Source organism: Cebidichthys violaceus, unplaced genomic scaffold (genome assembly GCF_023349555.1).
Source record: "Cebidichthys violaceus isolate CVI_PGR_0920_01 unplaced genomic scaffold, fCebVio1.0.p SCAF_42, whole genome shotgun sequence".
Classification (NCBI taxonomy): domain Eukaryota; kingdom Metazoa; phylum Chordata; class Actinopteri; order Perciformes; family Stichaeidae; genus Cebidichthys; species Cebidichthys violaceus.
In genome coordinates this window covers 1,227,387-1,240,805 of record NW_027176617.1, presented here as the reverse complement: position 1 = coordinate 1,240,805, position 13,419 = coordinate 1,227,387, and the positions used below count along the sequence as shown (strand labels likewise).

At 40.3% G+C, this 13,419-nt stretch overlaps 1 protein-coding gene across 1 annotated transcript; it reads right to left on the bottom strand.

Annotated features, from left to right (window-relative positions):
- Window positions 1-7,465: 7,465 nt before the first annotated feature.
- lratd2a (LRAT domain containing 2a) lies at window positions 7,466-10,873 on the bottom strand. The gene has a single exon (XM_068728619.1). It carries the CDS (start codon window positions 10,307-10,309, stop codon window positions 9,485-9,487), a length of 825 nt encoding a protein of 274 aa, XP_068584720.1. The 5' UTR covers window positions 10,310-10,873; the 3' UTR covers window positions 7,466-9,484.
- Between the last annotated feature and the right edge of the window lie 2,546 nt (window positions 10,874-13,419).

Genomic DNA, 13,419 nt, shown 5'->3' with positions numbered 1-13,419 from the left:
TGCAACTGACTTGATCCTTTGTTTTCTGTGCCACTGTTATTATCGTAATCAAGCCTCTCGTGGCACTGGAATTTTCTTTGCTTTGGCTGACACACCGGGCAGAGTGATGAAAATGCACCTCATGAGTGTGAGCTCATTATTCTTGGCTATTCACACACTGTGAATACAAATACAGTGTGAACGTACCTGGGTAGTATAGCGTACCTCACCTCTGGTAAATAGCAAAGTCAATTATAATTAATTTGCTGAGTTTGCCACATTCCACTACTTATTTTATAATCCTCATGTTAAATGCACAGCTGTAACAGGTTTCGCTGCAAATACCGAACTGTTACATTGAATATTTGAACATGTAAATTTACATGAATAATGTCCCATTGACAACTAAATAGTTAACTTACTGTGATCTTTTGAAGAAAGAAAAAATCTGTGTCCATTAAAATCTTCTGATTGTCTAGTTAAGATGCACAGAATGGATAAAATAAAAAATACATACCACAATATGAAACATAGTGTTTCGCACAATGTCTTACTAGTATCTCATGGATTATTATGTTTCAAGGTTTGATTTTCTAACAGGGCCTGGCAGCAACTGCAGTGCAGGAGCTGGGCCACATGGTGGGCACCAGAGGCACTGTCTTTGTCAGTTTATCCTCTACTTTCTCTCTTTACACAGTTTGGTGTAGGAAATAATGAGGTTCACCCCTTTCATGTCATCCAGTGATCTTTGAAAGAAATCTAAAGTGGCAACAATTAATTTGTTGGCTACTTGGAAGCAGCGGCAACAAGCTGTGAACACCACATTGGTAAATAAATAAATAAACTGCTGAAGATGATGAAACGCTCATTTTGAGCTGAAGGAAACTGCACAGTCGAACAGTAATTTTAATTTTTATGAATTATTTGTTGTTATACATATATTGATTATAGCTGCTTTTAGGTAAGGGTTTTGAATAGATACATTTTCATACACAGAGACACAGAATTAAAGCCACAATAGAGGGCAGAGTTTACTCACATATGCCACAGGGGTGACCCAGCCAGCTGTTACCCTAACTTGCCACACTCCTGGCATCTGGAAGCCACACATTTATGCAAATGAGCAGCAATTAGTACCTGGATGCTCATTTGGCCTAATGCGTTCCCCAGATGTGACCAGATCAAGGAGGACAGAGCCAGGGGGTTTATCCACTGAGGGTAAAATTTCATGAATACTGATGTGTTATATAACACGCTGGCTGACCTCCCTGCATTCAACACTCTGCAGAATTATGTACCATACCAGAGGAGTCAATTCTCTCTTTTGGCAAAGCTGTTAGTGACAGCACCTCGACCGCCTGTGGAATCATTAGCAGAGAAAGCTCAGCATACTGACTCTATCTGAGCAAATGGCCTCTCTGAAGAGACCGGTATGGCAAAGCCCTTAACTCTGTGGAGAGAGACCCAGCTGCCAGCAACTGCAGCTGATTAAGTCACAGGGGACACCCAAGTCCCGGCTGATTATTAAGCCTAAAAGTCCTCTTTCTATACACACCGTCAGTCTTTGGTCTTGGATCATCTCATAGAAAGAAAAAACAACCCAAGATCAGCTTCCAAGAGTGATCGATCGGCGTCCCACTTCAATTGCACAATGAAGGCAACAGTGACTCACATTTTGGAGCAACACCGTGGTCCCCAAATCTCCAGACAGATGGCATGTGTCAGTTAGAGCGTGCCCTCAGCTGTCGGCAGAGAAGGGCTGTGGCTCCACAATCAGCTCGTCTACTACACTCCATCCGCCATCAGAATTATATGACCAATATGCTCCCTTGCCATTATGGCCAATTTGCATCATGTGCTCTTCCAGTCCAACAAAAGAGAAGACTAATATTTGGGTAATAACCTTGAAAACCCCTCTACAATTTATTTATTTTTTCTATGAGAGTGCCTTTAATCAATAATTAAATTAGAAAAGACACATATCCACCATAATTTCTCAAATTGCCACAAGTCAGTGGATTTACCTAGAAAGATGGGATACAATCACATGAACTGAAGAAAATTACTTTTTGTTTGAGGATAACTCAAAAGTCTCACATGCATTCATAACTAATGTGAAAATTAGCAATGGGGTGCAGTACAGTTTTCTGTGCTTTCAAGAGCATTGCACTTTGAACAGGTGAGCCAGCCTCTTGAAAGTTGCTTAATTTGTTTGTTAAGGGGAAAAGCTGCATGAGGAGAGGCAGAATGCAAATCGATTTTGGAGTTGCTCCCTCCCGCTCTTTTCCCGATCTTGCAACCTTTTTTCTCTACTTTAAAACATGTTTAAGACAAAATGAAGGCTGACAGTGCAACAACTGTGGCCAACAGGGATTGATACCAGCACAGTCTGTGCAGAGGCTGCCACATAATGACAATGTAAATTGATGCTGTATTAAGTACCCAAGATCTTGCATAACATATTGCATATTTATACTTTATATTCACACACAGACAAATACATTTAGACCACTCTGTTCTGCTCTCAGAGATTTGTATGTGTAAGCAGGCCTGAGACAGCACACTTAATGCACCATCACTTCACACAGTCTGGGATTTATGCAAAATATGAGTTAATGACTCAGAGCTTTGATTCAGGTTTTATTCAACATCAGCAGCATGTAAATGTTTCAGTTTAGATTTTAAGCTCTTACTGGATGAACTCATACTTACTGTGGTGGAAAATGAATGTCCCTGTGATAAATAAACATGATGAGAAACTTCCAAATGTCTTTATTGAACAATAATTCAGCTGAATGGTCAGAGCTCTTTCCCCACGGATGGTTCGGAGGTCTAACAATGAGTCAAGATTTTAGCAGACTACTCTTCTCACAAACTGAACTGCTTCTTCCAGCGGCACATTATCTTGAGTATCTTGATTTTACTCTTGATTTGTCTTGACAGAACTGAAGAGACACTTTAGAGACTCTGCAAATGAGGATATTTAGAAATAGGGTGAATTGAAGACAATAACTTGAAACAACTGCACAATCATTACACCATAAACAGGAAATGATTGCCAAATTAAATGATGTAACTATCCAGATGTTCAGATAGGAGCAGCTAATTGAATTGATGAAGGGAAAACTCTGGTGCCCTTGTAAAATATACAAGAAAGAACGGAATTCATTCACACTAAAGACTTACTTGTTGTGGCGTTGTGCCCTTTCAAAGGTGATCTCTGCCTGCATATACAGCTGTGTCAACAGATAAGCGAGCGATAAAAAGAAAGTATTGGGCAACCGCGTCCTTTTAACTCACATACTGCTCTTGTGTCCACTAATTTAGCAGCTTATTGGTGTGTTAGCCCTGAATAGAAAAGCCTGTATTGTTGGGTTACAGTATGTAAATATGGTCTTGATTTCCTCCTGTAATGCAGCAAAGTGACTTTCAAGTGTTCCATAACATGAATGAATAAAACTGTTGGATGCATCCAACACATCCTGTTAGTCAAAGGCGTTACAGCTCTAACAAACATGTTGCTTTACATAAACATGACTTGATTTGCTCGTGTTTACGTAGCCGATGCTAATTACCTGGAAGCCAACTGAGATCATTTTAAACAACTCAATTAATGTGACTTGGGTGCCCCCCGGCAAACACTGAGCCCTATCATCTCAAAATGATCAGTTCAAAGAACCACTGCCAGCGAGTGGTGCCATGGGAAAGACCAGGAAAACAGCGGGGATAAACAAAGCCGCGGCAGACAATGAAGCCACCTGCCTCTTCGGCATCTAAAACCTCACAGCTGTGCCACTCGACTGCGGACCTCAAATGAAAGAGCACAGCTTCAGGCGGCATTTCGGGTGAAATACTCTGGCAGCAACCACAGTAATTGGAAATGGAAAAGTTTTGAGAAATTGAATCCAGGAAAGTGTTGCAAATCTATCAGAGGCTAAAGCCAGCACATTGCTGAAAAGCAATTCCTAAACTTAAGGGCTAAAGAAACCATGACTTAACAACAATGCCTGAAATTTGTATAAATTGAAGTGTTTATGGTCAGTCAAAGACATATTTTCTCATACTTTGATAGAATCTTTAAATGCTGCTTTAAAGCAAGACTATGTAACAAATGAAAGAAGAATCCACACGATCTTCCTTTTACAATGAAAAGTTGAATTCATAAGAAATAAATCTGCTCTGCTGTGACCACTAGCTTAGCTTATGATAGCTTGCATCAGCTAATGTTGCCAAACTTGAGACATATATTGCTGTCAAACATTCAGAGCGAGATAGTTGACTTTTTACAACTCCTCTCCATTTGTGCTACTGTTACACATATTTAACTTGTATCCTGTAACTGCTGCTTGTGGCCACAGAGGCTGCTCTTCAGGGAAGTACCTAATCACGCTCTAAAATGTCATCTCAAGACGGCCGCCTAACAAATATCTCATTATTCACCATACCAGTGATTCATTCTTTTGTTTGCTGCAATGCATTTTTAGTTGTTTTTTTATGCTAAAACAAATAAAACAGTTTAGTCATTCCTCCTTTCAAGGTGTTTTTTCATCAACCTACCAGGACAAGTATGATGTCTCACTATAATAGTTGTCCTCGAGGCATTGGGGGGGGGGGGGGGGGTTCCTGGCATAACTCGAACACACAATGAGAAGCTGTGTTGCTATTGTGGGTGGCTGTTACTCACTCCCAGCATGGCAGGTGTAATCACATAACGTTTCCCAACCTCTTTTCTGTTAGTCCACACAGGTCACACCACAAAAGGAGTGGGACTTGAATCCTAAAACATTTACAAGCATTTGAATGTCTACATGCAGTTCAAACTTTTGAATGACCTTATTAACACTTGATTGCTAGAAAAAAGAAACCCCGGGTGGGCCTCCATATTGAGCCCTGAATTGGGTCCTTTGTTTATTTTGTCATAGCAGTATGAGTTTGTGTATGTGGGTGTACTGCAATTATTTGTCTTTTTCTAGATGCTGCACTTACTCAACACACTTGTTTTTTCTACTTACTTTTCTATTCTATTTTTTACAGCTGCATTTCGAAATGCATTGGGGTGTACTTATTAGGTTGTGTCATGTCTTCCATTTTATAGTGAGAAACAACAATAGTCATTTAGAATGTTCCAGCACTATTGACATTTTATTTTGATCATTAGAGGTGTAGTTAAGCATTTTGAGAAATTCACTTTCTTGCCAAGATTTAGATAAGATCAATACCACTCTCATACCTGTACAGTAAATATGAAGCTACAGCAGCATATGGTTAGCTTAGCTTATCATAAATAGTGATAACAGGAGAAAATAGCTAGCCTGGCTCTGTCTAAAGGGAATATAAATCAACTTACCAGTACCATTCAAGCTCATAAATCAACATATTTTATCTTGTTTGTTTAATCGGTCCTAAAAGTATACATATAAAGTCAAGCCATTCATAAGGCTTTGTCTTACAGATGGAAAAGGAGCATCATTGCCTCCATCATCATCATCATCATCATCATCATCATCATCATCATCATCATAATGCACATTAATTAAACGTAGAAAACCCTGAGCTGAAAAACTGACAATACTTATAGTCTCTTGGCGCTTGTATTGAAAACCTTTTTGTGAAGAGAAAAAAAATCAGTATTATGTTTTGGTCTCTAATGGTCTGCCAAGTCTTTTGTTCGTCTTTGCATAACAGAAAAATCGGAGCATTTTCTTTTTTTTTTACAAAGCTAAATTACCCATGTGATGAAAATGAGAAATGGACCACCTCAAGATGAGCCTTTCAAACAGGTTATTAAGGTTTGAGGGTCTTGGCTGCTAATGTGCATCCACTTATGAACAATAGCATGTTGTGGAGGTATGAACAGATAGGAAGCAACATTTTTCTGACAGAGCATAAACAAGGCTTGTTGAAATGCTTCTTTCTATTCCTCATCCACTGAATTCCACAATTCTCACATATGTACAGTAAATTATCTTTAGCATTTCTGCCACAGTGAATGCTGGTTTCTCACAACTAATCTCATCATTTCATCAGCATCCTATGGAAATAAACCAAACACAGTAGCAGCAGAAGGCTGAGGTACTTGTAGGCGAGCGCTGACAGTTGATTATAATTGGGTTGCCTCCACCATGTCCAAGCTTTCACATCCCATCAAGAGGAATGGACTGGGAGAGAGTTGATGCTGCTTCACTGTAAGAGCATAGTGCACCCTCCTAGTATACTACAGGAGGAATGGTCTGTATAAAAAAACGAAATACACCCTGTGATATTAATTTAGGGGTTGTAAGTCATCATTTGATACATTATGATTATTATTATTATAAGAATATTGATTAGCCAAGAGAAAAACATCTACCGATGCAATGAAAATAGTTCTACTTTTTCTATAAATTGGTTAAAAATTAAAGTTAAATTTTTCTTTATTTTAGTGCAGTGACACATTTATATTTCAAGACAAAAACACTAGACAATTTCTTCTGCTTTTAATTGGAAACAGATGGAAGCTCTCATTGTACCTGAAGATGTATTTCACTTGCTTTTAAGACGATGAGATTTTTAGGATGTCATTATAGACAGAAATGCCTCAATAACATTTTTGACAGTGTTGGTATGAAAGTAAAGAACCAAATAAAAAAGGTAATTTTCCTCCGTTTCTCAAATTACACTTTTTTTTCTCTTGTCAAATACTGAATACTTTCAGCTCTTCATACCTTTGAGTGGAACAGCTTGAGAAAGAAAACAGGTCACATCTCACGTTCACACTGAGAACATAACCTGTGAAAAAGGGTTGGGCAAAACCAACCTTGCATTGATGTACCTGGAAACTAGAAGCAAACACAAACAGCAAGACAGCAACCTCGCCTCTTCACACTCAAGTTCATCTGACATGAAGTTCAAATTAAGCCAAACATCTCAAGAACCAGGTCCTGCAACGCACAGCTCAACTATCTGAAGTTTCACCTCAAATACAGGATGCCTCTCGACACACAAGATGAGAAATCCACTTTGCAGCTAAAGCAGCAACATCTGCACAGCTGCACTCCTGTCTTGTTAAATGGCTTTTAGTTCAATATAAAATTGTCTAATATACTTAGGAAACGCTTAACTTTACAAGACCCTAAGGAGGGTTTAACATGTCCTAATTTGATTCTAGCACTGCCAGGAACATCGGAGCAACTGCTGGGAAAATGCAGCACATGGGGGCTAAAGCAGACAGATACTTCCAGCATACCATACTGCATGTACCATTATAGCATTAAAACCTGATTGTTCCCTGTGGTCATTATGGAAGTCTATTTAGAGATTTGACAGACCATCATAGATGATGTCAAGTTCAATAGTCTGACATATTTTAAACTAGAGGTCAGACTGCAGCAGGTTTTAAGCTGTGGGTTTACGGCTTCCTCATTCGGTTGCTGCATTGAGCAATTTAGTGCAACGACGCAATAGTTTCTGCATTAAAAACTAATCATTTGAAAAATTGTTTAAAATATTGGTATGATTTCTTTTCAAGCATTTCACCTGAACTAACATAAGAAGCTCTGAGTTGGAAATTAATGTTAGCCTTGAAAGTAACATTTCAGTTCTCTTAAAGGGAATAAACTATTAGAATAAATGAATATGAGAAAAACTAAACATAAGAATTGTAATAGTTTGTGATGCGAGAGAATCACTGATGGAAGACTGCAGATAGCACAGGCTTCTGCATCAATAACTAAACAAGCTCATCGCCGCCATCATCAGGGCACAATGAGCACTCTTTCCATTTATGCAAGGTTTCATCACACTGAGGCTATAAATACACTCTATAACAATGTTCTTTTGTGCTCTTCAGGGCTGAAAACAAAATACCGTCTGGAATCCTACATAAATTATATGAAACAACAAATTTAGTTTATTGATATTTTGGTCGGTTCTAGTTTAATACTAAAGCTGCAAACATCAATTGTAGTTCTGATAAAAACAATCTAGGAGGAGCATTTCTGTCATTCTGTAAAAAGTTTTTCATCCAAACATCCTTTAAGCGGGGTGTTATTCCCATTATTGCTCGTCACTTTTTACTTGAATGCAATCATTTTGTCCATACCTGGATCCAGTGGGCAGGGCCACAACTAGGAATTCTGGGTCCCTTGAGGATTATTGCTTTAGGATCCCGTTATGAATTTACTAAAAGTTTGTCAGCTGTCAGCCCCAGGAATCATCGCAATCGTTTACTCTAACATAGTAACAGTGCTGCTAAACTATCAATTTGTTTCCATCATCAATTAATCTGACGATAGCTTTTTGTTGATGGTTTAGTCTATCTAAAAGTTTCCCAGAATCCAAGGTGACGACTTTGAATACCTTGTTTTGACTGGACAACATCAAAAACTCCAAAGACATCCATTTAACAAATTATATAAAACAGACAAAAAGCAGCAAATCCTCACATGGGAGGAGCTGGGATCAGTTAATGTTTTTCCATGAACGTTGCCAGGGAAATGACGAAAACAATCAGCGACAATCAAAACAGTTGTTGATTATGTTTCACCTGAGGAATAGGTGAACACTAGGTGTTCTTGATAGTCTGGTTTTAAACAGACTCGGCCTGCAGCATACAGTAGGGTACAGTGGTGATTCTTCAGGTAAAAGCGAGCTAATCTTGTGAGACCTAAACACCAGGATTTAACCCCAATTAACTCGCTATAACCCATGGTCCTGGTCTAAACACTACGCTGGTGAAACTGATTTGTCTTAATATCGTTAAAGCTAAGACAATTCGATTTTTAAACCCATTACACTTTTTTCTAAGAAGCATTTTGAGATCACATGAGGGTGACCGAATGAGCATTTTAAAACACACAGCTAACATGTGTAAGAAAAACAACATGACAGAGGAGTCCTTTCAAAAAGAGACAAGGGGTCATGGTTTACTTGAACTTTGGGTACAGTTAAGACAGACTTTGATCAGTGTAACACAAGACCAGCTCCACAACATTCATTCCAACATGTGCTGGTGTGAGAATTACCCATAAAAAGGCAGGAAAAAAATCCTCCTTGTATTCAGCGAGCTGAGGGAGGAAGCTAAACCACACTAGGATCAAGTAACAGGACGCACTATGAATAGAGAAGCATTCATTCTACTTACTGGACTGTTACAGTTTGATGCGTTTATAAAAGTATACATTCTGTGTGGAGAAGCTGTCTGAGCTACAAACAAGCCTATCGACTAATTAAATCAGTTTAATTTTTCCCAGATAATTGAATTAAAAACTGCTAAGGCCATTAAGCATATGAGGGTATTGATTGTGGCTTTAAGGCATTAACATTGTTTCACACTTATGTGAAAACATAAATAAAATGACAATGTCTCAGTAGAAATTATGACACGTGTGCTCCAATTAAAAACATAATGAAGGAGTGAAGGCTTGCTATAGATTAAAGCAGGGTGTAACAGTTCATGTTTGGTAAAGGCTACTCTACTTGCAAATCAGTTATTGTGGAAAGCATCAAAAAGGGGAAAAAGCCACCATCAGTCAGCGCCTGGCTCACTTTTTATCTCCTCCACGCTGCTGAAGTGAGCGGCCAGCTCCCGCAACACGGCGGACCTGCCCAGATGATCGTTCCTCCTCTTCTCCATGATCATGTCCTCCAAACTCTGAAACTCCAACATGTGCGAATGTTTGTCGGACTTGATTACTTTCAACCTGTAGGGCTGTTTGCCTATCCGTATCTCCCCGCCCATTTTGAACTCCCTCTTGCCGAATCTGCACCAAGCAGAAAAGCACTCCGAGTTCCTCCAGCTCAGCTCTCGGTCCTTTAAGCCCACTTGCTCCATCGCGTTCTGCACCACCATGTCAGGACCCAGAGCTTTGAATTTGTACAGGTCATTCACAATCCTACACCTCCTCCCTTGACTTGCATCTGTCAAAAAGCTGTTTTTCACCTCGGCTCTGTGCAGGTGCACCACCTGAAAGTCCCCCACGTACACAGCCCAGTGCGGGAACTGACCGGTAGCCACAAACTCCACCAGGTCACCTGCTTTACATTTGTTTAGTAGATTCTCAGGGGAGTAAACCTCCAGGTGGGCAGATTTGACGCTCTTCTCGTAAATGCACTCATCTCTGTTGTAGACGGCGCACTCCACCTCGTCGCGCTGGTCGTATTGTTTCTCTTCCTGATTCGGGTCCTTCCCTGTGCCATCGACCGCGCAGCCATCCTCCAGCTCGTCGTCGTCGTTCGAAAAAATGTAGGAGACGCCGATCCGTGGACCGTCCTCAGTGTCCACGCCGTTCGGGTCCACTGTGGGAACTTCTGCGTAACTTAAATGTGACAGCTTGTCCATCTGGTTCCCCATGCCGCTCCTCACCTGGCAGCAGCTTGTGTAATACGATCTGATACCGTAAGATATTACCAGTCGCCAAACATCACCTCCATCTGCCACAAAACCTGAAAGGTTGAAACTTCATTGCCATCGGACAGGTTTTTATCCAAATTACGCATATGTATGTCTCCGTGGTGTGGCTACCGGGATATCCTGTTAGTACCACATCAACAAGTGGAGTTGGGAGGAGAACACAAACTGGTTTCGAATTCAGCAAGGAGAATTATCCGTCAGGTGTAGCCTCGTAGACTCACCTGCTGTTTCCCTGCGTAAAGTTCTGTCCGCCGGCTGTCACATATGAAACAATGAGAGTTAAAACCCAGATCCTCGATGCTCGTATGTTTGTCTACACCGCCGTTAAAATAGTCCACTGTGATGACGGTGTATATACATTGCGCACTGTGCAGCAGAGATCCGGCCGGCGCGGAACTGAAAGCGGATCTGGGGCTCGGCATCGCCACAGCGACTCTCTTCAGCTACACAGCTCCGCTTTTAAAGCGGAAGTGCGCGTAATTTTCTTCACCGCACCTTTAATATCCTGCTCCTCATCTCCAAATACTTTAAAAAAATATCTTAGTGGTCTAAAAAAAAATATTTTGTCTCTGTTATATTTATAAATGATTAAGTATTTTGTTATTTTTTTTCTCCATTTTAGTCACTTAACCTTTTATTGCATTGTAAACGATCTAGTTAATTATCTGTTTAGTTGTTGTTATTTTATTTTTTAGATTGTTTAATTTCTTAGTGACTTATTTTTTTACTTTGCTTATTTTATTTTGTTGGTTATTTTTTTCATCGATTTATTTATGGGGTCACTTGGATTGTGTACTATTTTGTTGATTATTTTTATTTTATTCATCCATCTATTTTAATTTTTAATATTAATTTTATTTTATTGATCATTTTATTTTATTAATTCCTTTATTTTGTATTCATTGATATATTTATGTAGTCATTTTGTTGTTTTTATTTGATTATATATATTTTTTTCATCAGACCATTCAGTGTGTTGGCCTTTTTTGTCTTGTGAGATATAACTTCAAGGTTTTAGGACTCCCAGTTACAAACACGGTAATGAATGTCAGACATGGTCAGTGAGGGTCCTCGCAAGTAGAGTAATACTGTGTGTGTGTGTGTCTTAATCGAGGACGTGATATTGTCAGCTTAGATAAGGGGTTGAATGGGGGTGCAGACAGTGGACCATTCAATAGTTAACCACAGAATGGTCACTGTTGTCCAGATGTTGTAGTGATGACTCCTCCTACCCCACCCTGTGCTCAAGTCCTTTATAAGTTGTACACAACCAGCACTCTGGGTTCATCCTCCCTCAGATTGCATACAAGGAACAGCTCCTTTCTATCTCCAGGCCATGGTCAAGCCCTACACCCCCGCCCGACCACTTCGCTCTGCTGCCTCGGGGGGGTTGGTTGCCCCGTCGCTCAGAGGTCCTGGCGGCCGATCGACCCGGTCACAGCTGTTTTCTGTCCTGGCCCCACAGTGGTGGAATGAACTTCCCACTGACGTCAGGACAGCGGAGTCGCTGCCCATCTTTCGGCGCAGGCTGAAAACCCACCTCTTCAGGAAGTGCTACCCTGAGCCTTCCACTTATCACTTATTGTATTCATACTAGCTTGTTGCACTTATTGTATTCGTATTACTTATAGCACTAACTGTTTTTCTTGTTTCTGCCCTGTACTTTGGCTCTGAGTTATGCTCTGCTTCGTGCTCTTAGATGCTTGTTTGGAAAAGGAGATGTACTTATGACTTCTGGTGACTAGTAGTTCTTTTGATTACCAATGTTGAATGCACTTATTGTAAGTCGCTTTGGATAAAAGCGTCTGCTAAATGACTGTAATGTAATGTAATGTAATGTAATGCATTGCACTCTGTATGACGATTGGGCCTTCTCTGCATGCGCAGAGAATAAATACTTCAAAGACAAACTTCTTTTCTCAATGTTCTTAATTTCAGTATGATAGGACTCACTCTGTACTATTAAATCGTTTTTTCCACCGCATAGCTCTAGTAGCTGAATGTGGTCATATTACAAATTACAACCTTACACAGTGAGGAGCACGTTGAGGGGTCCAACATCGGCGATATTTACTGTTTTGACCACCTGTCTGTCCTTGAATGAACTGATGCTGCACAGTCATTTGCTCCTTCTCCATCTCCATCTCCTGCTGGGACCATAATGTCGTCATTATGTTTGTAGTGGTTTGTGGCCTGCCTAGACGCGGCCTCAGTTATGGGCTATTTTCACTGTATCCCACAGGCAAGGAGAATGTGCTTAATATGCCCCAAAAATGGCACGTGCTGCAGCAGCCTCCTTGTGAAAACACCTGTCTTGGAAATAGTATGGCTGTGAGTGAGAGACATGGGAGAGATGCAGAGGGGTGTGAGCATGTTTGGCAGGCTGTAAATAGAAACGGTGTTCAACTCTGTGAAGAAGAGCGACAAACAGAGACACAAACTTTAAGAGAGCAGATGAACCTGAGTTTGACCCCAACATTGAGCTAAGTACCCACTGGAGGGAACGTTTACAAACTGACTGCAAAGTCATCCAGTACAGTAGATATGAGGGCACGTGTCTCAACAGAAAAAAACTTTCCTTGTAATCCATTCATCTAGTTTAAACAGGCAGAATGGCCTCATTGGCCATAATGGACTCAGCAGATTAGCATGGAGGCTTTTGGGCACTCCTTAAGACTATCATGTTAATTAAGAGACTGAGCTTTCTTAGAGCTGCACAGGATCACGCTGTGTGATTTCCAACTCTGACTAATCCAGATTGAATGTTTTCCCTGGTTGGTAATTCAACCTGGGTCACAGGGTTCAAATCAAATATCTTCATGCAGGTTTAAGGGTCAAGACCGAACCAACGTTTGACGATTTTAGCCACAACAGCAGCGTGGCACCTTCAGAGGACTCTGTTTATCCCAACATTTCCTGAAAGACCACCAGCACACACAAATTTAACTTATCCACTAAAATCTCTGATCGTCAAGTTTCGACAAGATCGACAACATCTTTTACAGACATTCATGATCCTTAGATGATGTATCCTGTGTGACTTTGGTGAT